Source organism: Grus americana, chromosome 7, assembly GCF_028858705.1.
Source record: "Grus americana isolate bGruAme1 chromosome 7, bGruAme1.mat, whole genome shotgun sequence".
In the NCBI taxonomy this organism is placed as follows: Eukaryota; Metazoa; Chordata; class Aves; order Gruiformes; family Gruidae; genus Grus; species Grus americana.
In genome coordinates this window covers 38,076,959-38,104,451 of record NC_072858.1, presented here as the reverse complement: position 1 = coordinate 38,104,451, position 27,493 = coordinate 38,076,959, and the positions used below count along the sequence as shown (strand labels likewise).

The 27,493-nt window shown below is 43.1% G+C and overlaps 1 protein-coding gene across 3 annotated transcripts in view; it reads left to right on the top strand.

Moving 5' to 3' along the window:
- MICU1 (mitochondrial calcium uptake 1) overlaps positions 1-27,493 on the top strand; it is a 103,999-nt gene that overhangs the window by 8,572 nt on the left and 67,934 nt on the right. For all 3 annotated transcript variants that reach the window (XM_054831250.1, XM_054831252.1, XM_054831253.1), the window contains 3 exons: positions 2,747-2,908; positions 17,106-17,292; positions 24,062-24,224. In XM_054831250.1, the coding sequence (XP_054687225.1) occupies positions 2,748-2,908; positions 17,106-17,292; positions 24,062-24,224 (511 nt within the window). In that variant the 5' untranslated portion in view covers position 2,747. The remainder of the gene's footprint in view (positions 1-2,746; positions 2,909-17,105; positions 17,293-24,061; positions 24,225-27,493) is intronic.

The following is a 27,493-nucleotide window of genomic DNA, read 5'->3' as shown; positions in this document are numbered from 1 at the left end:
TTGTTTGTTTTTCTCTGAGCTACATTGTTGTATTCTGTAAAAAAAAAAAATCATTTATTGCATTAAATCATGCAAGAATTGAGGTTGTTTCTTATTGTAAACTGTAATCATATCATATGGGTGGTTTATACTTTTTCTCAGTTTTATTCCTTACCCTGCTGTAGATCATGGTGTTAAGCTTTTCATTGCTGTGGTTAGGGCAAGATGCTCATTTTTAATCTTTTTAAAAGCGAGCACCAGCTTTCTTGAGTGATCTTGACTTAAATACCTGAAGCTTTTAACAAAACATACCAAATATCATGATGCTTTTGATTTAAAAAAAAATAATTGAGAGATTGTAAAATTACAGATGGAAAGCATGGAAAATTCAGCTCCAAAGTGCTTTTTTTGTTTTGTTCTGAGATAAGGGTACCTTTTATTTTATTTGAGGGTTGTTACCGGAACTGCCTGCTTTCAGCTCTCTCGGGCAATTGCTACCAAGTGAGCACTGTCTGGGTGAACATCCCAGCACCATCAAGGATGGAGATTACTTGGACAAAGCAGATAATTTCATGTTTCTTAGGGCTCAGGCAGAGTAAATGCGTATGCAGTACTAAAGCCAACAATCTGAAATGTTGTAAAAATATCTTCAAGCTCAAAAGTAAGCACTGTGGGGCTTGATTTTCATTTTGACTGATTAAATGATACTGGCAGCACTTCCCTTATCCATTACATCTTATGCATATAAAGTTGTAATTAGGACGGGGAACCCAAGTAAGGGCAACATTAGCTTCTTGGTGAAAATAACACTTGCAGATTTTTCTCTGCATATGTAACAAATTCATCCCTGGAGATGAAATGGGAACATCAGGTTTGTGTAGGATGGGAATAATGTTAAATTTGAAATAAGAGCTGTTTTTCATAACAAAATCTTCTATTGTTCAGAGCTGGAGAAGAATAAGTGCTGTTGGCTGGCTGTATTCCATTAAAACTTTAATTCCAAGCCGATTTATTTTTAAAGGAATAAACAAAATGGTAATGGCGACTGCAAACTTGGTTTTTAATACGTGCGCAGATGAATATGAAATGGATGCTCTTCGGATGCACTAGCTGTGGGCAGCAGTGTTCGTGGTACTTGCCTGTAAACCAGAGTGCGAGGGATGGACACCCTGTGTCTTTGTCCTACCCATCCAGAGTGCTGCTCCTATCCCCCTTGTCCCAGGACCTTGCAAAAGCCTTAGATCTGATAGGGAAAAATCCCGGATAAGGGATTTGCTAATGATTTTTCATTGTCTACGCTTCCCTTCCCCTCGCCATGTATTTCCTGATTGTGCTGTGAAGTCTTGAGGTGCGTCTCCACCACCTCTTGCCTTAAAAGATACTGAGCTCTGGCACTCAAAATTATCCGATGAATATTTTGTGTGTGTCTTCCCCTTCCTCTTCCTCTCTTCCCCTCCCGAAGTTCACATCACCGGTTGACATTACGAAATCCTGATCAGCGTGTTGCTTTAATCAGCGGAAAAGAGCAGTAATATATTCAACTTTTTATAGCTGAAATGAGATAACACACCACACGCATAAGATGGGTTTGCGCAAAGCGGTCCCAAGATTCTCATTGTTGGAAGTTAATGGTTTAGCAGAACGGCGCGGTGGCATCTTGTGTCGCAAAAGCAAATAGAAACCAATAAATGTGACTTTATTTTTGTATTCTGTGGTTATTCGCTTGCTGGGAATATTTGAATAGAACAGCAAGAATGGGGAACAAAAGGAAAAAATCGAGCCACTCCTCCCCTGCTGTCCATTTCCAATGTCTTTGCTGGCCTTGGGAATTCTTTTACCATTCTGTTCCCAATTTCTTTTTTTAAGGCTGTCCCCGTGATGGGGAAAATTGAATTTGCATCAGTTAGGAAAAACTCCTTTATTTCACTAAAAGATGCAGCACCTTTTCTTTTCAATGGCAATATTTACCCTTCACCTTCAATGTTGTGAGCTAGCAAAAATTGCTTTTATCTCCTGTAGCTGGTGTGTGTGGTGAGGCAACGTTTTTGCGGTTCAGATTTCTCCGTTGTAATAATGTTGAGATTTGTAGCTCTGGATTCTCATTTGTCTCTGTACTGTTGCGTGTCTCAGGGGATATGGATTGTATGTTACGAGTTTTGACACTTTGAAACTTGCCTTGTACTTAAAGTTGAATATAAATGTTCTTGCTCCAGGCTAGCTAAAAAAAAAAAAAAAAAAGTGATTTAAGAACAGTAGGGTTTTCTTAGGGAAATATCAAATGACAGGGTTGGGTTTTGTGTGGTAGGTTTGCTTGTTATTTGGTTTAATTTGCCTTTTAAAATCCAACTGTGTCTCTTTTCCTCTGGCCAAATGGCTCTTATTTGTGTAGTTGCTTGCAAGATCTACCTGCATCTTGCATGCCTTGGCACTTGAGTGGGAGAGTGCTAATATTTCCTCTTAATGAAGTATGCTGGGGAAAGGTTGAAGAGGAATTTGGAAAATGCTGTAAGAGCAGCTGAGTAAGTAGTTGGGATGTGACAGCAGGGTGTGTCAGCCAGGTGTATGCCAATATGTAATACTTGTAATTTGCTATTTATTAGACAGGTTACACGCCTATTTCAGAACAACTAATAAACTTCTGTGACAGTTATTTTCTGTAATTTTTCCTATTTTAGGAAAAATGTGAGCAAATCTCTGAGGGTCAGCGCAAGAGTCCACAACTGGAAACTGTGTGTTGCTTTACTAACGTGTTGTTCTTGTTTGACAGGATGTTTCGCCTTCGATTTCTTCCCATTGCAGCAGGGCTGTCTGCTGTTTCCCGGCGTTACCATGGGACAGCACATCACCCCAGGACCAGACGTAGGCTCGTGGCGGCAGCTTTCATAGGGACAACTGCAGCGACAGCAAGTGCCAGATTCCTTTGGCAGAGGTAATATATTTTTTTTTTTTTTTTTTTTTTTGCCTTGGACCTCATGCTGCTTTAGTCCTGTGGCAAGTACCTGCAGATGGGTTTAAGATCTGTGGGAGATTTTGTTATTGCTTGTCCTGCTTCTGCTGCGTGGAAGGAATGGCTGTTGGTGACTCCCTGTGGAGCTTCTCTGCTGCTGTGAATAGTCAGAGATGGGAAAAAGCTCAGAGCTGAAGAGTTTTCCTCTGTAGCTGTCCTCACACGGGCTGTTTGCCCTTGGCGGGGTTTGCTGCCTGCCTTCCCCCTGTGTGATGATGTTACGTGGGTCTGTGGTGTTGTGCAAAAAGAAATCAGTTGACTTGACCGAGCTGGGTGAAAACATAGTGCTTTCAGCTTCTGGGAGGGCTGCACAGCATGCTTGGCCAGGGGATGCTACTCTGGTTTTCTTTGTGTTCTGCTGACTGCTTCATATATAAAATGTAGCAGGGGAGCAGAACAATCCATCTTTTGGTGGTAAGTTAGCTGCATGCAAGACTTAGGTGGTTTTTACGGGTCAGAGTCTGGGCGCACCCATTTGTGGGCCATGAGGCTCAAAGCTTGTTTCCATAACTGTGGGGAGAAAGGGGATATTTGTGCTTGCCTGAGGTGACCCTCGCTGAGCCCTGAGCTCATCCCATGTTTGAAATAGATCAAGGACTCCCTTCTCCTCCCTCAAAATGTGGGAGCAGCATGGCACCAGCAGTGTCACTCGAGCTCGTGGCTGCAATTAGAGTCTGAAAATAAAGCCTTTGCTGAAATCCCATCTTATTTTCATTCCAATATTTAGGTGATTTATTGCTGGCTCTCTGCTCACCTGTGTCATGGCTAGAAGACTCTAGTTTTAATGCAAGGGGGAGAAAGATGATGGTAATTGTTCTGGCTGTTCCTAGAGATGTCAAATCTTTATCTGCTAAAAGGAGTTGCTCAGGCCGAGGAAGAACACTGTGTTCCAGCACAGTGTCATCTTATGCTGCATTTTGCTAATAATCTGTGCTTATGTAGTGCCTCTTTATCTGCAGGACCTGAACGCCACTGCAGGGATGGCCAGGATAACACCCCTTTTCAGGCAGGGAAGCGAGCGGGGTTTTTTCCACTTAAAACGTCCTCAGCATGATCGTAAAGTGGATAGGATGTCATGTCCTGCATAAAGCTGTCCCAAAGACACCGAGTTAATAGTTCCCTCCTGCAGCAGGTTCCTCCCGCTTTTAAAAACAGCCAAATTGTCAGTTATTAGCTTTGCCTTTTATCAGGAGGAAGGTGCTTGCAGAGCGCTGGGTTGGGGTGGTTTCTGGGAGTGATTTTTGGCTCCTGGAGTACTTGGCTGTTCCTGGAGGCCCCTGGGCTCTGTGGCCAGGCGTGACCTTGCTGAACTAGGAGTGCTGATAGAAATCGGCTAAAGGAGAGGGGCAGCCTCTTTGGAGTAGCATAGTCTGTGATCACCCCAGTCCTCATCAATCTGGAGAGACTGACTTGCTGTTACTATTTGTTTTTTTCTTTCCTTGCTCAGTCTCCTTTGTCTTTTATGAATTTGTAAAGCACTGTATAGAATTGTACAGACTTTGAAGTAGACCTTTCCCATGAAATAAATCCACAATGTTGGTAACTGTGAAATAGAAGTACCTCCAGGCTTAGGAAATTAATTCAGTTAATTACTTGGCTGTTGAATGAGAGGGGGAACAAAACCGATGTGTTGGTGTAGAAAATACTTCATACTGACACTGTAGAAGTTTTAAACAGACTTTCAAATAGGCATTTTAACATTATGTTTAAATAACCGAGGGAGGAAGAACTGCAAATTTCCTTTGTCTTTCACAATATATAAATTGGGTGATTGGTAGAGTTTAAGAATAAGCGTAGGTGAATACAGAATGTTTGTAATGGCATCCTGGGTTATTCAGGTAGTTACATCCTGAGTTATTACAGTAAGTAGCAGTAAGTATAATGAATTAGTTGTGAAAGGTAAAAAGGTAATACATGTAGCCAGGGTGCAGGGATTGAATAAATCAAGTATCACAGAAAATGTAATTTATAGATTACAGAGAGAAATGTCCATGTGCATCTGAGTATTTACACTTAGTAGTAAGTGAACTTGATTTATTAAATGTTGCAGTGATATTTAAATGGAAAGCAGGTTAGGGAGGTCCTTTGCATAACCAGTTCTGTTGGGGCATGACCTGTGATGCTTGTTTACCTTCGGTTGGTGAAGCAACCTGCTTTTGTTGTGATGTGAAACTCTCCTGTGCTGCACAGTTAGCTTCTGAGGGGTCCAGCAGGTCCTAAGTGTGGCTTTCTTCTGCTTCTGATGATGGTGAACCTTGCTAAAAGGGATTTATATGGTGGTGCCTGTATGTGAACTTACCCTTTCCACTATTTAGCATGCAGACAGACAGGACTTCTCAGGCAGTTTCAGACTGTCCTGTGCAGCCTGAAACCAGTGTATTTCAGATTGATTCTGTAGGATGTGCTCTGAGCAGCATCAGAAGCCAGTGCTGGGAAAAGGAAGCTCACACAAAGGTAGAGGAGACATCAAGGATTGAAAAGATGTATATAAAAGTGGTTGTACGATGCAAGATAGGAAAGATTTATTTCGTGTCTTCCTAGGGTGGGAGGTGGGTTGGTGGGATCTGGATCTGCATGTAGCATTGTGCATAGCTGTCCGTTGCAGGCGAGTGTTGGTCTTGTTGCCTTTGCAGTCCTCCAGGAGCTCCTGCTGCCTGCTTTTGGTGGAATATATCTCATCTAAATAATTACACTACAGGAGTAGCTAATGCTGCTCTCTTCTGCTGTGGTGAAGAATACTTCAGCAATGCAAATAACCGAGCTTAGAAGACTAATGAAGTTTACCCTTTCAAAGCAATAACTTAAACTCTGAGGATTTCCAGCTGGCAACAGAAGCATTTAAGTATCTGGGCATTGGTATAATGAACTGAATTAATTAATTGAAATAAATCTTGGCCCAATCATTGGCTAATCTAAATGAGTCATTAATATATGAGAAGTACTGAACCTCGCAGTTTGTGGCAAGCTTAATGTTTATAAAAAATACTCTGTTACTGATACTAGTGTAGAACTTGTAATTCTGTATTTGTAGTTCCAAATACCTGTTTGGAGTGTTATTAAATGGCCGCAGATACATTTTATGTCATGCACCTTCCTGTCTGAATCTGTGGGCAGCGGGCATCCGAAAGCACTTAAATTGGCATTTCAGTGCTAAAGCTTGTCGCTCAATCAACCTGGTATTGAATGAAATAAGGGAGCGAAGGTACCTTTGGGGAGCACAGAAGGATCTCTGTAAGCAGAGGCTTACCACTGCTCTTCCTGATTGACTGGAAGTATTTGGTTATACTTAATTTCTTACCCTTCCACAAATATATTGGCGGTAAGAATAAGGGCAAGACATCTGTGTTGCTCTGGAAGTTGCTTAACAACAAGATCCTTTGCTACCAGCATGTTTGTGTCTAACGTGGTACCCAATCTTATTTTGCTGCCTCCCCTTGGCCTTATTCTGTGCTTTTCTGCCTTTTGCTCCATCCTGTGCATAAGTCGAAGCAATTAAGCTTGAGATACCACCAGGGCTCGGAGACGGGTGTATTCTCACTTTGTTACAAGCTCTTTTTCAGGCTCCGCTCCTTGACAGCAAACTGAGCTGTTTTGGTGCTGGCTGCCACTTCTGCAGATTTCATTTCATCTTTATCATCTCTTTCTCTCTTTCTCCACCCTTCTCTCCTTCGGCCGCCCTGTATCAAGTGCCCAATTGCTTTACTGGAAGATCCTCTGTAGGAAAGACCCTTTGTCTTCCTTGCTCTGCTGACCTTCACTGCTTTTTGTGTTTGGCTTTTCTCCATCAGCGCTTCTGGAATTAATTTTGAAGCCTAGATCAGCCTTTAGCTAACACTGTTTAAGAATGCATTGCTTTTTTGCATCAGTGTCTTTGGGGCTTTAGAGTAATTTGCTTAGAATACATTTTCAGTGGCAGAATTGCTGGAAATATCTTATGCCAGCTGAAACTGAGACTTTAAAAATCTTTGTTCTGGTAAAACAAAGGAAACCACATAAATCATAATCAAGAGGGGAGAAACCTGTTTTATAGCTATAGATGTGTCAGGTACTACTTAACCTGATGTAGGAGAGAAAAGACAAAAAAAAAGTAGGTATTATCCATGTTAGGTTATTTTTATTTTGAGACCTCTGCTCCATTTTTTTTAATTCTTTGTGAGAGATGACAGACTTAAGAGACTATCCTTGGGATTGCTGTGCTGAAGGTCTTCTCCTAAGGCTTGAAGATACATTGATCTGAGTGGCATCCTGAAAGAGCACTGTGTCCTTTCAGGTGGCTTTTGGCTTCATATTGTTTTTACCCATGAGTATTGGGGGAAGGAAAGAATCTGATGCTGGGGAATAAGCCTAAGTCAAAACCAGAGTCAATTAGGAAAACATCTGAACTGCCTGGGGAGGAGGAAGTGACCTCGGCTGACCTGCAGAGCTTAAAGCACAGGTATTGCCCTAAGCCTGCCAAGCCCTAGAGTTTGATCAGTGTATGTTCATAGTATCTTATTTAAATATTGCATGGCAAATCAGAGCTGGGATTTCTGCAGAGAAGCCAGGTGGAAATGGACGACACTGAATCGTCTTGGTTTGCTGTGACTTTATGGGGACTACACTTTGGATTCTGTGTCTCAACAGGATAATCGTTGTTTGAACCCTGGGTCTTTAATGTCACTGAAAATGGCACTTTTTCAACTTTTTGAAAAAAAATACGGGTGCCCTCTGGTGGTCAGGTCGATGCCTGCTGCCTCCCCTTTGCTCTGAATGACTAAAAATACCTGCTCACCTTGCCTTCATCCCCAGGAGCACATTGGCTGTCCTCCAGTAGCTGTCTGGAAAGCAGCCTCTCTCCGAGGAGTCATGTCATTTGGGAGTGGAGTAGAGGGAATAATTTCCTGACTCGATAGAGGAAGCGCAGAAATTGTAAATATCACTTAGTTTTGATTAGTTCCTGATTTGGAAGTTAAGTGCCAATGCAGTCATTGAGTGTCACCCCATTAGTGTCTAGTCTTGTCACAGCTGTCACTTTCTTATGACGTTCAGCGTCCACCACCACTCTTCTGGGCTGTGCTAAGGGTTGGATCTGCAGGGAGGAAGCAAGGCAGAAAACTAAAGATGGGTATAACGTTCATTAATTAGGGTAACTTCTGTTTTAAAGCCTTAATCTTGGGGGTTTTTTATTGCTTTTTACTTCAGCAAACTTCTACAGCTTCAGCTGTCTCCCGCAGTTGGCTGTTGCTGAGACTTGCTGGTGCAAGCTGTATGCTCTTTTTTTTTTTAGTGTCTAGACCACATATGGGATCAATCACATGTTACTGCTGCTCATGGGGCCGGCTGAAGAGAACAAAAGGCTTGTGAGGTTGAGGAGGCTTTGTTTAATGTGACATAGCCCATCTGTTTTCAGTCAAAAGGGCTGAGGGATTGCATGAGGTACTGGCTGGAAGGGAATAATGCTATTAAGTACCCTAGAGTTTATTTTAGAGCAGGGGTTTTTAATTGGTATTAAAATAGACATAGCGGGGAATTACTCCCTCCTTGATTTGGGGCTTAATTCATTGGGACTTTTGTCCTAAGAGCATGAGGCCAAATTCTCAGAAGTATGCAACTGCGTGAACAGGCCGGAGAGCAAAAAGTGGTGCCAGGAATGACCTGCTCTGGTCTTGCCGGTGTGAATAGCAGTGTGGCCTGCAAGCTGTGATGTGTTAGCCCTGTCTCTGACTGACCTCCCACGATCTTCCCTTGCTGTCTACTCGTAGCTAAAGACCAGGTTTCATGGGAATTAAGAAATTCGAAGTGATCTCGTTTCCCCCACAAAGGATCTTGTAGTCCTTATACTTTTTCCCATCAGTCAATTAAAGGTTTCACACTCTTTTAGGTAGCCAAAGCAATATGACGTTCCTTGTATTGGAATAATTCCATCTTGCACGTTCCAGCTGTGAGAGTCAGTAGTCAGATGCTTGGAGCGCTCTTCCTTTCTTCTTCCCCACTGACTTGCTCAAGTTTCTCTCGAGAATTATTTTAAATAACTGTAGTCCTTGGGCAGCACCGCTTATCTTAGCTCTACATTTACTCTCTTGTTTTCTCGTGTCCTCCTCGATGGAAATGAAGATGGATTGAGTAGCAGGGTCAGGTAGACAAACACTTTGTTGGGAGCCTATCAAATGCTCTGGTGTGGAAACGCCTGCTTTGCTCTATGCATGTGAATAGACTCACCCATTTCTTACTGCCTTGCAGGACTGAGCCTGTAGTCTGCACAACAAAACCAGATGCTGCAGTGATGAATGTTGTAGCACCTCTTCACTTAATGGCTTGTTGCATTATTGCGGATGGTTTGGGAAAGGGAACAGATGCTGATGAGAATTCATGTTCCTTTCCTGCCAGGTAACTGGGTACTGGGGCTGCTCTCTCTCAAAAGTTCTTCATGATGCTTAATTATAGATACAGGCTAGTTAAACTAGATGGAAAAGAGTGTGTTTGGGACTAATGAACTGGTGTTCACATTTTATATTAGTATAGACACCTGACTTGTCTGTCCTTACAGAGAAACTAAATATTTTCAAGGAACTTGGAGAAAATAAATATTGAAAGTTACAACTTGCATCAGTTTTTCTTTAGTTGATATTTGATGTGTATAACATCACATATACATGTGTGATGTGTAAACATGCCTGGTAAGTGAATAGTGCTTCAGTGCAAATGAGCTCCTCGGTTGTTGAAGGTGCAAGTGGATGTAACACGGACAACTTCCAGAATTTCTGCTTGCCTTGGCTAAGCTCTGCTTGAGCTAGAGCTTATTCCCCCCCGCTTCAGCGGGAGGAGCCCACTCAAGCTTGATGTTTTAGAAACCATTGCAGGAAGAGAATCTGTACATCAGAGAAATTGCTAATTATCTGCACTGTGAACAAGGCTCTGCGTTATTCTCGGCCTTGCTGTATGCTAGTGCCTACTTTCAGCCATTTCTTGGTTTTGTTATTAGGTTACAGAGCTTTCTAGCTTGTTCGTCTACCAGGAACGCAGGCTATGATCAATCTACTCCTTTATCTCAGCTGGGGAGGAGTAAGCTCTCTGACACTGAAAAACTTACCCTACTAAATATTTAATTTGTGGCTTTTGATTGGGTAGAATTTAGAGGAGAAAAGATGCTAAAAAGCTGAAGAGCCTGAGCACGGTAGCCTAGGAGGGCTGCATCCGTGCCAAACAGGAGCGTTATTTAATATTTAGACTTGAGATTCCTGTACTTGTACATACAAGGTTTGTGTTTGTCCTTAAGACTGCAATGATTCGCTAGGAATTATGATCAACTGATGATCCACTGAAGCGCAAAGTGGCTTTCGCAGGCATTAACATCTAGTATGGATAGAACTAGTCACGTAAACATATCTGTGTTCATTGTACCTGGATGTTCCCCTTGCTCTTCGGCCCTCTTGATGGGTATTGTGTGCTTGCTTGTGCAGAGCTTACTGAGCAAGCGAGACCATAATTTCTAGTGCTCTCTGAATCTTTACTGATAGATGGCAGGGGACCCAGGGACTTTATCCTCTAGCTCATTAATAAAAGAGGTGGTGTAGCGCCAGGAACTTACCCTTGTCAGGGCTTGGGAGAAGCTCAGCCACTCGTTGATGATCAAAGGCTTGTATTTCAAAGCATGTTATTAACCAATTTTTAATCCATTGAATGTTTCATGTTGATTTTTGTGTTGCTCTGGCTTATTAATCACAATATCATTTAGTGGCAAATGGAATAATACAGTGTGAGAACTTGCACTGATTAAGTGAATGCTACTGTGATTATCAACAACACTGGTAATCTCATCAAGAAATGACATCTATTTATCATAAGACTTCTTTTTCATAAGCCCTTGTTGACTGTCATGAGATTCCTCTTTACCCTCCTTTAATTACAAAGCCTAGATCATCTTGTCTCCTCCATCCAGCATCAGTCTTTGTCTAAATAAACAGGTCTGTGATAACACCTATTGCCCTGTTTTACTCTTTTTAAATATTAATAGCAATGAGTTAAGGCTTACTGAATATCAACAGCAGCTGGCCAGAGAGTCTCAGCCAACTCTTATTAAAACTAAACCTCAGGGTTCTGCCGAAAGCTTTATAAAGACTTGAGTAGAAAATACTTATCTATAGTGTTGCTGTGTTATGCAGACCTTTACTACCATTCATGTGGAGAGAGTCTGTCTGTGCTCTCTCCTGAGAAGATCAGGATATCTAGAATATAGAGCATTATAAACAAAGTAACTGTTCACTTGGAAATGCATGGTATTGTCGCTTCCAATAATATAGTAAACAATAATCTCAATTTGTTACATGCTCCTTGGTGGTTTGATAACTTGGACAATAAAAAGGTCATGTTCTCTTGGTCCTTGCTGCCTCCTTGGGTGCTTCTGCATCCCTTAACAATTTTCTGCAGTATCTAGCTTTCAATTTATATGCAGTAGAACATTTAACTTTGTCTTCCCATCTTTTCTGTTTTCTTATTTCTATGGGGCTTACTTTCTTCTGAAATGATATTGTGAGTTTTCTCACTTGTATTTTTTAGCATTTTTTAGGCATCCTTCTCACTCTCGGGTATGAGTTTTGAATACCCAGTAAAACAGTCTTTAGCAGTTGGTAGTTGTCATTCTAAGTCAGATTTATTTGTATCCATTGATCTGGCTCATAATTTCAAACTGATAAAGCCAGGCTCACAAACCCTCAAGTATTGTGAAAAATAGTAGTAAGAAAAGGGAAAGAAAAGCTGTTCTGTGTTTGAGGGCACTTTAAAAAGCTTGTGGCATCGGACACTTTGGTTTGCCTCCCTAATTCTTCCAACCTGAGATTTATCTGTTTTTTTCCTTGAAAAGAAATGCCGGTGAATGACAGCAGTGAGCTTGCTGTCTCCTGTTGGGGGGACCAGGGATAGAGAACAGGATGCCAGCTGTGATCTTTCTGCGTTCATGTGGTCATCCTACCTCGTGCTTCTCACCGTCTCTGCCAGCCTCACGGTTTTATTAAGTTCCCTTGCCTTGCTGTGCTGCCTGTGTGCCCAGGAGCAAATACAAGGGGAGCTGCAGCTGTGATGGAAAGCAACTGCCATGTTCTTGGGGAGAAAAAAAAAGTTATCGAGCCTGCCAGCCTTCAAAGTATGGTTCGGATCAAAAGATTTTCAAGTGAGCAGTGTGTTCAGGAGGTGAGGAGTTGCAGGCTTATGGCTCTGTGCTAGATTCTCTCTCTGCATGGCAGATGAAACCGAGTAGCAGCTGCCTGCATCTGTCAGGGCCGCAGCTCGGGGGTATGGTCCCATACCCTGCTCGGGGTGAGCTCTGTTTGGAAATGTAAGCAACGTCTCCCAGATTAACAAATTACCCTCATAAACTATAAATCTGTTATTAGGGTAACATCAGGAGGATGCCTCCAGCATGTGTCATTAGGATTGACGGCCTTCGTGAAGCAATTGTTTTCCTCTGCAGGCTATCAGGGAGTCATCTCTAAGGAGCGGTGTGTTATCCCACATGATCCAAGTTAGCTGGTGAGACTGACCTAAAACCATTCAAGTTCATCTTCTTCAGAGCAGTCCCCTTCAAGGGTCTTGAAGCAGAGGTCCTCATGCTCTGCCCTGTCCGTCTGCGCCCACGTACTGGTGCCAGTGCCTAAACTGGGCTGCGGCAGAGGAGAGTGGGAGGGAGCGTGAGAAATCAGCTAGTCTGCTGCCAAAGCGGGGCTGGGTGCCTCCAAGCTAGTCCTGACAGGCAGCTGTCTCACCTATTTTTAGCAATTTGCGGGTGATGGAGAGAGCAGTGATGGAATAAATCCTCCCCAGCAGCTGATTCCAGTGTTCCCCCGTCCTTAACATTAAATGCTTTCTGTGTACGTATACGTGTGTATGTATACATATGTATGCACAGGCTTCTCCTTCTTTCCCTGATGTGTAAGTCTCTTCCCGTATGATGTCCTTAAGCACATCTTGCATCTTGTCCTGTCCTCGCTGGTCTGCCCTGCTGTTTCCTTGTGTTCTTGGACCTATTTTAGGGTATGGCTGGTATCCAGAGCTGTCTCCTCAATCTAATTGTTCACTTTCGTCTCTGGAATCTCCCTTAATTTTGGTGTGTTCGTTGAGGTTCTTGCCACAAATTCATTGTGCTAATTTACATTGGTGTCAAGTACTGTGAAAGATGAGGAAGGAAACAAAGTAGTAAAAAGTCCTGTGAGTGGGGTGACATCCTGAAAAAATGGGCTGTGGATATTAATTTCTGGTTAATTTCTCATTAAAGTTTCAGCTAATTTGAATATGGTTGAGCTGAGGATGAGACAGAGCTCCTCACTGAAAGCGCTCCCGATCCCTGGAGGTTGCCTGTTTTTATGAATGTTGTGTCTGAGCTTGCTTTTGTGTTTCAGTATGAAAGCCTGAAGTTTTAAGTGGCTTTTAAACCTCACTTGGATGTCTCCAGATGTTTACATACAGGGAAAGTTGCAACTCTAGTCAACTGAAGAACACATCTGTCAGGCAGGATTCCTCTCTCCTGCTTCTTGTTTGGTGGCAATGTCTTTGCTGACTCCTGAGTGCCCAACTTCTTGTTAGATCTCTTACATTTCCTTCTGAGACTAAATAGCATCTGAGAGCTAAGTACTTTTTCTGCTGCCTTCAAGATGAGAATAACTGAGCGCTGTTATCTCTGGCACAAAGCTTTGTTATTTTAGCACACTGTTCTGCTTCTATCACTCAAAGAAGAAAAATATTTCTAAGTGAGGGATTGTGGTTTCTCTAATTGGAAGACCCGCAACTGTGGAGTATCCTGTGCCAATGCTTGGTGTGAGCCCCAGGATCCCTCGTGGATGTATATCCCGTGGTTGCATGTGTTTGAGTTTCTCAAAGAATGATTTGCTAAGTGAGAATTTAGCATTGAGTTGACCTCTGTGGTAGCTAGGTGGTTTTATTTGGGGATGATGAACCTGTCTTATGCCGAATTGTGGGCTTTCTCCAAGTATTAAAAGAAGAGATTACTATGTAAGTGGGAAATAGTTGTCTTTGCTTCAAATTCAATTCATTGGGGGAGAAAAAACCTGAAGAGACCAGGAGGGTTGAAGCATGGCAGCTAGGATCCGGGGCAGGCACGCTCCGTGGAGAGAGGCTGGCAGCTAGTCTTGACGCACAGTGAAGGGAGTCTTTGTATTTTCATTTCCCTTTTGTGCAGAAGCTGTAGCAACAGGCATGCCACTGGAAAGTCAGTCTCATCAAAAAAGGAGGTGGAGAGTCTTCATCTGCTGATGGTGGTCCATCAGGATGGATATTTCTGGAGCTCTGAGGTTTTTCCAGCTGTACTGTGAACATCTGCATAGAAAGACTCCTTTATGTGGGCACAGTATGGAAGCTGCAGTTGTTGGAAGCCAAGGATTTCAACAGAGGATGGTTGTGCAGGATGTAAAATACGCAGAGTAGTAGCTGTACATAGAGAGCAGATCCTTCAGTGGTTAATTCAGTGAGTAGTTTGGACTGTGGCCCGGAGGTGAGGAATAGCAGGTACTGTTTAAAACCTTGCTTGAGGAGGAGGCTACAAACTCTGCTTTTATTCTCATAGCTCATTTTGCTTGTATACTGGGCTGGTGATCTAATTGTAGAGCAGAGTTAATTACCTGGATAAACTAGAGTGGGGGGGGGAAGCCGACTGTATTCAAACAGCCTACGTCTGTATCGCTGCAGCCAACTGGCTTGACAGTGTGATGGATTGAAGGAATGCGTAGGATTTGCTGAAAAAGTTTGATTTTGAATTTAATCTGTCCCTTCCCTGGTTTGCTAGCAGTCAGTCAGGCATTTCAGGAGCAAATCTTTACTGATACAGCTATTCTCTAGCACGTTTCATATGGAATAGCTTGGTCGTGTAGATAAGCAATCAATTTTCCACTGCTTTTCTGTCCTCAGGACCTTTTCCCAAGAGATTCTCTCAGAGAACTGATGTCCTGCCTCCACAAGGGCTTTCCTTGTCAGCGCTGCTGGTGTAACCTCAGCTGGCAACAGCTTATTTTAGCAAACCGCGCATCGGCCAAAACCACAACTCTGCAAGGATGTGCCAGTGCTGATTAAACTTTCAGGAAAGGCTTCGGGAGAGGTGCCAGCATGGACTTTGTGCTCCAAGAGACAGATCAGCTGCCTGGCTCTTCTGGGGAAATAATTTCCCTGTGTTAAGATGCTTGCGGAGGACTCAGGTTTGGATCCTGTCTCTGAAAGTTTGGTTCAGTGGAGGTCTTAAAGATGGTGCTTTGCTGTAAGAAAATATCTTGGCATATAAAGGCTCAGGACCTTTTCAGAAAGGAAAGGCTGGCATGTTAGACTCCATTTTGTATGAAAAGGCATCATTAGTACTGCTCTTCACCAAGCACTCATGTATTTTATTAAATCAAACCCTTGCAATGGAGTTGTATTCTGTCCTAGCGTGGACTAGAAACCTCTGAACTGCTTTAACCCAGCTGCATTTTGTTTTTATTGTGTTTCAAAGCACCACTGGGATCTTGGTGGTTGTTCAAGTGCACTCAGTACTTTGAAGTAGTCACAATATGAACAAAAGTTAATTTGCTTTTGTCATGATTCACTGTCGTCTTAAGTATGTTCTTTGGGAGTTTATTCTAGAATAAGAAAGTTTTTTGCTTCCCACCAGTACTGTGGAAGGATTTGAGTTCTTTAGCCCTTCCCCATTTATCCTGTGCTGGGACCATTAGTGAATTATTGGATACTGGTAAGGAGCTGTCTTTTATTTTGGTAGCGTTTAAATTAATTGAAGGAGCACCTACCCTCATTTCTTCTTGGAAGATGACACGCTGAGCTTGCTGCAAAGCTGTGTATTGCTGGGGAGACAGGCACAGACTCTTCTCTGTTAATTTTACATACCACATCTGTGTTTTCCAGGAAACTGGTAGGATGAAATATGCGTAGCCTTTTGCATAGAGCTTGGGAGACTTCAAAAATCTTGGTTTGTTTTTGTTCTTCTCCCAAGGCAGCCTTTTTTGAATAAACTCATGCAGCTGTAAATGACCGTGTTCATAGTTACAGGGAGTACCAAAGCCCCAGCCTTCATCTGAAGGCTGCTGACTAATGAGGAGCACCTAACTGTGTGTGAGCCCCGCGTACCTTGTGATTAGTCCAAAATAAATCACCAGGAATGCCAAGTAAAGGCAGCTTTGCCTAAGTTACAGACAGGCTAAGATGTTTGCCTGCGCTCTTTGAGTCCTTTAGAAAGAGAAATAACTTTGTCAAGCTGTTCGCTTTGTTGCTTGTGACATGTTAATGTAGCCTCAGAGATTATAATTTCACTGATGTTAATGTGGTCTGAGCTCTGTCTGGTTATAAACCGCTTTACAAGTAAAGCGTAGGAAAGCCATGGCATTGTTTGGCTTACAGATTTATCCTGCTTTTTATTTAACCACCCCATTGCCAGTTACAATTCTGCGAGCTGCTCACGGTTTAGACCAAGTGATTTTGAGTATTGAGTCTTGGTCTACAAACAGGGTTGCTGAAGATCTTTGTATTTGAACTTCAAGGGAAAAGGGATCCTTTGCTCTGCCAGAGTTTTATTTCCAGCTTGAAGATAAACAACTCAAGTCGTTGCTGTCACAAATCCTGTAGCACTGGAGTTTGGAAGAGTCATTGGTGGAAGAGGAAAATAAAACAGCCTGTCACCTGCTGGAGATAGAAAATAAATCAATTGAGCTGAAACAAAGAGGCTATTCTTTCTGAATCCTGCAGTGCTGATAGTAAAACACATTTCTCTCACTTTTATATAAGTCTTTTTTGGGAGAGCGGGGGTGGAATTTAGCACTAGAGGAGGTATGGTATGCCCTTCCCAGTCTTTCTTGCATGAGTTGGTTTTGGGAGAGGGTACAGTAATTCACTGAGTGATTTCCTCTGGCATTCTTGGACTGGGAAAACTCACTGTGACTTTTAGTTTGGATTTTGGATGGCGGGTGGAAATTTGATTACAGCTGGGAAAAGCACACAATATTCCAAGGAGACTAATCACTTCTTTACTTTGCAATCCTCCATGCTGAACTGCAACAAGTGTTTCATTCAAGGAGAGCCTTACCGGGCCATCTTTGTAGCCTCAATACCCCTCTCAATAACTTCCTAAACTGGTGTTTTAATTTCCCTTGTACAGGGCCTACGCAGAAGACTCGTCCTCTGTAAAACACGATCCAAGGACAGAGCCAAGCGAGAAGGTGAAGCATGAGGAGGAGGAGGAGGAGAGCAGTGGCAGTGAGGGTAGAAAGGCCGTTGCATCAGGCGACGAGGAGGCTCAGCCGGAAGCGAAGAAGAAGAAGCGTTCCGGGTTCAGGGACCGTAAGGTACCAAACTTGGATGTGTTACACCTGCAGCCATTGTCCTGCAGTGGAAAAAGGGAGGAAACCTGCAGAACATTTTATTCAGATTGTGGTGCAGCGCGTGTGTAGAGTCTGGCTTTTGCTCTGTACTTGACATTATTTTCTAAGGGACCTTACTGTTTTGGTAACCCACTTTCTTGGCATGCTACCTCGAGTTTCTTTAGGTTGAAACTTGTTTATTTGGAAGGCACAGTATGCTGATTGTCTGAAATGGAGACCTCTTTTTGCATCTCTAGTTAGATGTCCGAGAAGTGGCTTGCTGAGAAATCAAGGCTCCTGCCTTGATGGCTGTTAGGATGGTGCATGCAAAGTGGGGAATCGGTGCAAAAGCTTTTAAACCACCTTGGGTATCCAGCGTGTGTATCTCTGAAGCCATCCGTTTGCCCAGGAACATACGCAGCGTATGGAAGAAGTAGTAGAGGTTGAGTGTGGAAAAAGAGCGTTTTAATATTTCCTTTAATTATTCCATGTAAACATATTCATGGTTAGTTGTGTCTCTCTTTTGACGGCTATTTAACTTTCATATCAGACCCCTTTTCAAGAGGAGGAAAGCTTGAGTAATGAGCTATGTTGTCAACTTGTGACCTGCCTTCAGTGTTGGGCGATCCTGAGAGCTTTGGGCTCCTCTGAACTGACAACTACTTCGGTACTATCTGTAACCCCTCTTATTACAAGATGTATGATTTGCTCTGATGGAGAGTCCTGTAACTGAGAGTTGGCAGACAGCAGTATTTTATTTTTTAAACCTGTCTGGATGTCGGTTTTATTGGGCTGTGTTTGATGATTTAATACCTTTGCAGTGCCAAAGAGGAGAGCGGAGTGTATGCTCTTCACAATTCCTTTCTGTATGATTTGCTTCTGATAATTATTTTGAAGTCCATATCCTGGAGGCTGCATCTCATTAGCTGTTAAATTGTGGATGGTTGTATATAGTGGCTTAACAGCTTTTCATAAAAAATTAAGAGCTGTTTCATTTGAAGTTGCTGAATCATATTCTGTTGTTGGTTAGAGTAGATTACACAACTTGAAATTTCAAGTGCCTTGTGGTATTTGGGGCTCCAAACTCTCGCTGTTGTGCCATGCTGGTGGCAGCTCAGTGAAATTATATTGTAAGATACTATGCTGACATATACAGAATTATCCAGGGATATAGGTTCTTGGCTTCTGCTAATTTTCTGGGCAACTGGGTGTCAGGTACTGTGACAGCTTTAGCAAAACTTTGACTCTTGCCAGTACGACTCAAGAAAAAGGGGTTATTTTTTCCAGTGTCAGCAGATGGAGGCAGGTTGCAAAGACAAAGAAACAATCCACCTTTATATGCACTCTTATTTTTTTTAAAAAAAAAAACAAAACCATTTGTTGATACAGCGAATGTAATGATTGATGTTTTTGTCTTATGTGGCTGCTTGCTTCTGGCTAGGGAAGCCAGAGAACATTAGTTTGCAAGCAATGACTTTTTATTCCAGTTGTTAGGACACATGCCTATGTTGACCAGCTCTTTCCTTCCCATACTAGGCAGGGAGGAATGTGCCCACGCTTTCCAAATAAGACGCGAGCCAGGCGTGGAGGGTGCCCAAAAGGTCCGATGGGAACGACGTGCAGCCTGGATCCCTTCTCAGTCCACAGCCTTCCTTCCTCCTGCAGTGCTCGACTCAGGAGTAGCAATTTCAGTGGGGAGAGTACAGTTTAAAGCAGATCTCATGACTTTTTTTTTTTGCCCACATAAAAACCCCTTTTTCTCCAGCCTTAAGACCGAAGGTACCTTCTCTGACCCAAATGCCGGTGCTGCTTTTGTTTGGTTTAATGCAGGATGTAACCGGTAGTCTCCCAGGTGCCGGGTTCTGTGTTTGTTTGAGTGGCTCTGTTGTGGGCTCTGTGTTTGATCAGCAATTGCCCTAGTGAGTCATCTCAGGAGGTATGTTTGAATATTTCCTGCTCAGATGACAGAGTGAGGTGTGCCCCAGCTTCTGACTCAAAATCAGGGCTGCTCCCAGGATGTGCTGCTCCCCTAATCACTTCTATGGCACCGAGGGAATTCCTGACTCTTCTATATTTTTTTTAACAAAACCCACAGTAAAAACCCTTTCCAACTCTTCCCATAATTAATTGAAAACAGTGTGGGGTTTTCCTTGAGAAAAAAATTAAGCTTAATTGAAAGTGTTTAACACTTGTTTGTTATCCCAGTGTTGCTTTTAATGAAGTTGATTAGTGGTGAAATAATAAATTAGGCATGACATTGCTATTTTGGGTAGTGATTCAGTGAAGAGGAAGTTGAAATATAAATCACTTGGCATCTGCTGGGGCTGGGATCATGTGTGGCTGGTTCCAGGGCGCAGTTGTCTTGCAGCCTATGCAACGTGTAGGTCCTGACTGCACGAGGGAGGGAAGGAAAAGATTGTTTGAGTGCTTTCATAGTTTGAAGGCTAATGAGCGGTAATACATGATGTGGGTGGGCTGATGTGTTGATTAACTTGCTAAAAGCGTTTGCATGCAGCATTAGGAGTGCTTTATCAAGATCAGCTTGCAGTGTTCGCTGGGTTCTGCAGGTATGCCACCTTAGGAGTGTTAGTCATGCTAAGACTTCATTTGAGTGTGTATTACAGTAGGAAACCCAAAGAAAATTAATCCTAATTAATTTACCCTGATAAGATGTGTGCGGTAGAGCCAGACTGCCAAAGTTCCTGCTCTGTCGGAGGCCCCGGTGATGATCTGGAAGTGAATTGAGATGTTAATTTAGAGTTTTATTTTCATGTCTGTGCAGGATTTAATTTTTTCCTTTTAACTGGAGGCTTAGCATAAACATTGACTGTCTCAACAGCAGCTTCGCTCTTGTAGAGAGCAAGATTACTTGCTCATCTTTCTCCTCTGGTACGTACTCTGTTAATAAATGCCAAAAAGGGACTTTTCCCTTTTGGTCACATAATCTTTCTGGAAGCCCTGGATTACATGAGGCTGCAGTTTTGGGGACTGGATGAGTATTTTTGGCTGGTCTCCACTGCATTGAGGACTGGTGCGTACTGGGGGAAGGCAGCCGCCTGGGTGCACGCTTTGCCAGGAAAGTATTTTGGAGTATTTCGTAGGCGAGAGGTCGTGGGAGGAGAGACTCGTCTGGGATGATTTTTATGTCCAGATTGTGAAGTAGTGTAAAAAAACCCTCACAAATGGTGGCGTGCACACCCAAATACACACACCTGCTTTTATGTCCACGTTTGTATCGCGAGATCAGGACACCCTTATTATCGCCCACTTCTTGAATAAATAAGTTGTTCCCATTTGTAGGGTCTCAGCTGTTCCCTTCTTGACCTGGCTTCGTATTCAATCCAGTCTTGAAGTCGGAGGGATATGTTGTAGCATATTTGTTAGTTTTTGCCAGCTGATTAGATCATGTTAGCAAAAATGAGGTAACTGTGAGTTCAGCTGTGGGCAAAAGAGAAGTGTTGCTGCATTTGCTGACTTCTGATAGGGAAGTTTGAGGAAGAAGTGTGGTTTCAGTTGTGATTAAAACAGCCTGTGAGATACTAAACAAGTGTTTTAGATTCTACTTTTTTGGTCTAGACTGTGAATTATTCAAGACTGTTGTTCCTCATAATTTTTCAGGAATGCATTTGTCCTGAAAATTGAGGCTTGTGTATGTCATGGCTAATTGCTGAAAGCCGAAAGGTCGCAGATAATTAAAACTAACAGTAGCTTCCCACAAAACTTTGAGTAGCTGTACATAATCATGTTCCCTTCTGGATATGAAACTCAAATTAACTCAAATTAACTCAAATAACAGGTAACACCCATTCCTTACGCTGCAGTGGGCTTGAAGGGCTGCTTTGAGCTTTCATGGAGATGGTAGGTCAGCTTAGCTCTCTTTTCCAGACATGGCAAACTGTCAGAAGAAGATGGTAATTGAAAAAATCCTTAACTCCTCGTTTTGCTGTCTGAAACTGCTCTGAGAACTAATGCAAAATGAGATGATCAGCTCTCCACTTGCTGCACCCTTACGTCTTACCTTTGCAAGGGTGTTCAGCTGCTTTTGTTGGAGGAGGGGAAGCCCCAAACCACTTTTATATTCCTCATGAAACCACTGACTACATGGGGACAAACCTCTGGGTTTGCAGATCTGGGGGGGGGCGGATTGTGCTACACAGCGAGACACGAGGCCTCTTTGTAGCCTGTGGTGTTGTTAGGCTTTTGTGAGCTGTGCCAAGTTGCTTTGGGAGCTTTCGTGGCTTTCGAGCAACACACTCTCCCTGCTCTAGAGCTGCATATTCAAATTGCATCCTCATGAGTGTCTGGAAGGAATACTTTCATCAGAGGATGCTTCTCATTTTGCAGTGTGCGTGGGTAGAAGATGGGATGGCAAATGACCTCGGAAAATGCCATGTTGTAAATGGATGCTTTGCTTCTGTTGCAAGTGGTGATTGTGGTGGACTTGAAGATGCTGTGTGGATCTGAATAGGGGGGTTGGAACATTGCTGTGCCCAAAGTCAAAGCAAAATGTGGACTGCTTAACATCAATAAAGCAGGGGCCTTGAGGCTCACCCTGAGCTTGGGATAAGAAAAAGTTGTCAGTGAAGTTGCTGGCCTGGTAAGGAAGAGTCTCAGTAAAGATGTCAGGCGAGGAACAGTGGCAATGCCTGTACTCCAAAAATGAGAAGTACCTGACAGCAGCAGGCCTGTCAGTAGCATCTTAGTAAGATCTTAAAACAGGTACAGAGGAAAGATCCACTGCAGATGTGAAGTTGTTGAGTAAAAGATGTGCAACTTACCTAGCTGGGTTGAAGGAAAGCATTCGATAGTGCCTTGCAAGAAATTATTTCACTGGCTTGGAAAATCAGGAGTAATGTAAAGTCTCAGGCAGACCAATGTTTTAGGTAGAAAGCCGGCTGTTGAAAGGGTGTCATGGATGGAGGGAGCTGTTGGTTGTGGTCTGTGGTGTCTGCTCTTGGCTCCAGGGCTAGCCTTGACACTGTAGCTGGTTTTAGTTGTCTTGCTCGAAGGTGAAAGTACTTAACTATGGGTTTGGGTTTTTTTTTTTGGCTGATCAAGTTGGATGGGGTGTTATTCATAGTGAGATCAGGTCATGCTACAGGAAGGAGTGAGGTATGGGCCTGCAATCACAAGTCAAAAGATCACGTTGACCTAACAAGTTACTGCCTGCCAGGTGGGAGCTGTGGACGAAGACACGTGCAGCTTTGCCGCTGGAAAGAGCCAGGGAAGTGTGTGTTGTCGTTTACTGTGGTTGGACTGATAGATGGCAACTTGTAACTTTGCAGTAAAACAGTTGCTTTTGATCCAATGCCCTTATCTTTGGAGGACCTTGTAGACTGAAGCAATAAAAATGGGATGAAGTTTGATTCTAGGTGCAAAGGCTAGTAACAGAAGGGATTTTTCTTCTACGCAGGTGGCTACGGGAAAGAGAGAGCTGGTTGTATTGGTTGATGCAAGGACATTTCTGTGTTCCTGATGGGCTCGATTATAAAAAAAGCTGTGGTGGTGCAAAGAATAGGGAGAATGCTTTAGATAACGTCAAAGCCATTATCAGTGGGATCTTATGCCGTGTGTTGCTTGTCCCCGGGTAGCATTTGCTGGTGAGTTGATCTGGAACAAGTGGAGAGGAGAGAGGCTCTGCTTTCCCCAAGCTACTTTACCCAAGCCTGGGTTGGCAGATTAAAAGCCTTTGGCTTGTTTTATCCTAGAAATATGAAAAATTAGAGAGGGTGTTTTCTTTCTGATAAGCATCAGGGTGGAGAAGTTGTTCGACTTAAAGGACAAGGCTGAAATGGGACCAAAGCCGTAAATGATCTACAGATGCCTTGGCAGTATCCTTGATCTTGCGTATTCTCTTCCAGCAGATCATTGGTTTGTTGGGTTTTTTCCCCTCCTGTGGCTCTTGGCCAGAAGTACTGAAGGTTTCAAGTACATCATGGACTGCTAAATGTGGTGTATAATGCAGGAATAAAAAGCTGAAGAAAGAAGGAAAGTTTTCTGCTCTGATATGTAATGAAGTGGAGGTCTTTGTGCCTTTTTCCTCCCTTGTGGCCTTATGTTGTGATTTTTGTTTGTAAAAGCTTTCTGTTCTCTTTGATTAATTCTAGCTGTGTGTTGGGGAAAGCAGTTCTAGATACAAAATAATCGCTGCTGGCAGAGTTAGCGAGTGGCAGATTGGTGGGGAGAAGAGGACTGAGTAAAGAATGTTTCTGTGGAATTTTGCCAATGTGATAGACGAGGAAAAAATGAGGTTGGGTGACTGAGCAACCAGCTGCGGCTCCAAGTAGCTTTTCCAAGACACAGCTTGAAAGCAAAGGTCTCTCCCAGGCTTTTCTTTTACTTCATTTATTAATCATAAATCAGACCCTTCATCACTGTGGTTAAAATGTTGAGCTGCTTTACATTCACAGATGGGATACTAGTGCTTTTTTTTATGTTCGTGTTTAAAAGTGTCTTCAGGGATTTTGTTAATTTGGTTTTTTCTCTGCCATCATGAAGAGTCAAAACTTACCAGTACTAAAGACTCTTGTCCTTAATCCTAGGACATCAGGAGCTAATACTTCCAGTTTTCCTGGTAGTTCAAAGGCTGAGGGTAGGAGGGATTTTGACCCTTTCAACATGATTTCTTTCAAGTTTTGTGGTGCTGGACACAACTTTGTTGTCACGTGGCAAAACCTTCAGAGGACTGAGGTGCTAACGTAGGTGTTGGGGGAGGAACCGTGCACATCTAATGCTGGTTAAATTTTATTTCCAGGTGATGGAATACGAGAACAGGATCAGAGCCTACTCCACGCCGGACAAAATCTTCAGATACTTTGCCACTTTGAAAGTCATAAATGAGCATGGTGAATCAGAGGTTTTTATGACACCGCAGGATTTCGTGAGATCTATAACACCTAATGAAAAACAACCGGAAAGTAAGTGACGTGTGTCTAGTAATTGGAGAAACGAATACAGTGAAGGGGAATAAACTCCCCAATCTCTGCTTACCAGATCATTAAATTTCCCATCAAACAGTTATGTTGTTGAGTTTTGCTCTCATTATGTTGAGAGGTATGGCACAAAGCGGGAGGTTACTGACTAGGGTGCTGCCACGGTCCAAAAAAGTGATATTCTGAACCCATGCCTTATGGCAATGCGATGGTGTGTGGAAGAATAACAGATATAAGGAATGCAGGAGAGAGGTGGAAAGCTGCCAGTGCAGCTGCGCAGCAGCCATGCTCATCTCTCCCGCAGAGCCTGCAGCGTGTCTGTGCCGGCTCGTACCCGCCTGACCGGCAGCAGCCCAGTGCTGCCAAATGACGGTGATCCTTCAGGTTGAGAAGTGTTGGTCGCCCTATGCTGCTTGAGAGCTTCGAACCCAGGATTGGTAGTGCTAGAAAGCACCTCCTGCAGCTATCCCATCTCCAGGCTCCAAACCCAAAATTAGCCTAATCCCTTCTGTGTTGCCTGAAGTGCTATTGCAGCATAGTAGATCCTGTTGGTGTGAGCCTTTGAAGAGCAGATGAGATGATTTTTGCATACTTACTGGTAAAAGATTACCTTTGAAACATCGTAAGAACTGTTCACAAGCCTTCGAAAGGAGGATGTTTTGGCAAGGAAAACCTTAGGAAAAAGGGGCTCCAGGCAGCCCCATGTGCCCAGCTGAGCTGTGATGCTGCTGGCTTCAAATTCCCTGTGGATTGCAGGGAAGCACCTTAGCTGTGGTACCTGTGGGGCTTTGGCAGGCAACGGGCAGGAGAGCAGATAGTTTGGGGTTTTTTTCTGGTCTGGAAAGCTGTGTTCTGAGCATTTGGTAAGAGGTTGGATTTGGTGGGGTGGCAAGAGGATTTTGCCTGTCTTCTGTTTTGGAGGAGATTTGTGTTTTGACTGAGACACGGGAAATTGGATTTCTTGGTCTCCTGCAGTGTATCTCAAAGAACGAAACAGGCTTTTGTCAAATCAAAACTCCTTTTCTCTCTGCAGGCATTAATGAAGAACCTCAGCCCCTAAATGTTAACTTTTTTTGAGTGGGGTTTATGCACAAACTGTGAAACTGTTTTGATACCTTCCATGACAGCTGCTAAATAAATACCATGTACACTTGTGTTTAGAAAACAACAATATGAAGTGTGTGCGGGTAGGAAGAAAAAATAACCTGGCATTAGTGTTAAAAGCATGTTGGTGAATTGATATTTAGATTTTCATCAAGTCCTGAAAATGGCTGTAGTTTTCATATGAATTACATGGTTTCATCTTCAGTGAAGTAGGAGCAATAAACAGACGATGATGTTCATAGATGCTGAAATTGTGTGTTACTATCTTATCTGTCTACAGCTCCTTGCATTGGTACTTTGAAAAGCAGTAGCACCTGGTTGAGTGCGAGTCTTCCCATGCAAGTCTTTTTTTTTTTTTTTTTTCCTCAGCCAGCATAAAAATAAAAAACATCCTATGTTTAATTTCAAGACATCTGATTCTCTTTTACTTCTTCCATGCAGTATATGTGCTCGGTGCATTTTAAGGTGTGCACAGAAAATAGGTGGAAGAGTGCTTAGAAAACACCTAGTTCGGAGATAAGCGAAGGTGACTAAAGAGAAATAATTTGTCAGTCTTAGCCACTAACTTTCCATTGTAACTATTATTATCCTGGCTAGGTGAGATGCTTAAATGTCCCCGTGAAGCCTGTCGTGCCTTTAAGTGCCTGCGAATGCTGCTGGTCAGTGACACAAAGCAGCCGATAAGGGAGGAAAATTGTTACAGCGATACTTACAGGTGCTCTTGGAAAGTGGAATGAGATGGAAATTGAGCTTTGGCTACCCATCAGCAGGTGAAGCAGGAGCGTGGGCATCTTATATCCTGTTGGTTTGAAAATGTGTCTTGAGGACCATTATTGTCATGACTTGCTTCTAGACAAAGCTGCTGCTAGGATGGTTGTTCCTTACGAGTGCTGTACATCACGACAATCGTGGTAAATGGTTTTTTAACACATAACGAACAAGAGAAGAGTAAAACAATGCTGCAGTAAAGTCAAACCAGCCATAACCTTGTTCCCAAAGGTTTTAAAAGCTGGTAGTGAAAGAAGAAAAAAAAAAAAGGTGTGATCTCAAAACCAGAAGTTAAAGACAAAGACTGCTACCTGCTGGCTGGTTTATTTCCGTACTTGACATCCGTTTGGTACTTCTGACTCATAGGAGATTCATAGAGTCATAGATGAGTAGGGAAACGCTGCGGGTGTGTTCTCCCTTAGTCACGACTTGGGTGTGCCCTCCATCAGGGCTGGAGCATCCCACCGTCGTCCCGGGATGCTCCTTCGGGTAGTGACGTAGCCTGGAGTGCTCCTTGGAAATCTCCTTCAGGTAGTGACGTAGCCCGCTGTAATTTTACTAACTAGGGCAGTTAATGCTTGAACTGAATTATGGATTACTTTGTACAGTCCCACTGACCCCAACGTTTTCCATCAGTGGTGTTTGTTGGTAGGTTTGTGTGGCGAAGCAATTGCCTTCTGGTCCTGTGAATTAATACGGTCCTGCATACGCAGCCTGAGACATGAGGAGAGCAGGGAATGCTCTGTGCGCTCAAGCTGCCGGTTGTTATTTCAGCGAGTAACTTGTTGTTAATGTGTCTGCTGTTTTATGGAGAGAAAATACAGTAGAATATAAGTGATATGGAGTAACGAGGTATCTGAGTCCCTGTTGTATTTATTTTTAAACCACTAATCTACTGCAAGGCATCATATGCCTGATTCATTTTTATGGATTACGTAGGGGAAAGTTTGATTTATTGTCAATAAAGTGTCAACTTAATTCTAGGCTGCGTTTTGCTAACTTGGGAAAAATGAATGCCAATTCATTAGCTCCTGTAGATTGCTTTCCCCAGTTCAGTAAAACTTTCTGCTGTAGCTTTCCCAAGTAGGCAAGCTGTGCTTAAGGTGTGACACACTCTTGCTGAGCTTGGAACTGTCAGAATAAGCCAAAGAATGACATTAAACTTGGAAATTGCTTTAAAAAAAAAAAAATCTTTATATGCTCTCTGGAAAGTCCAAGTGCCAACAGAAGCGTGGGCAGTGTTATGTGCTCCCTGCAGTCCCGTGTTATTTTTTTCCTCCCACCTCCTCTCGTACCCGAGAGATAGCTTGGCTCCAAGGCTGGGTGAGCAGGGATCTTGCTTTGTACCTGGTGCTTGCTTGGTACCCCAGCCCAAAACCAGC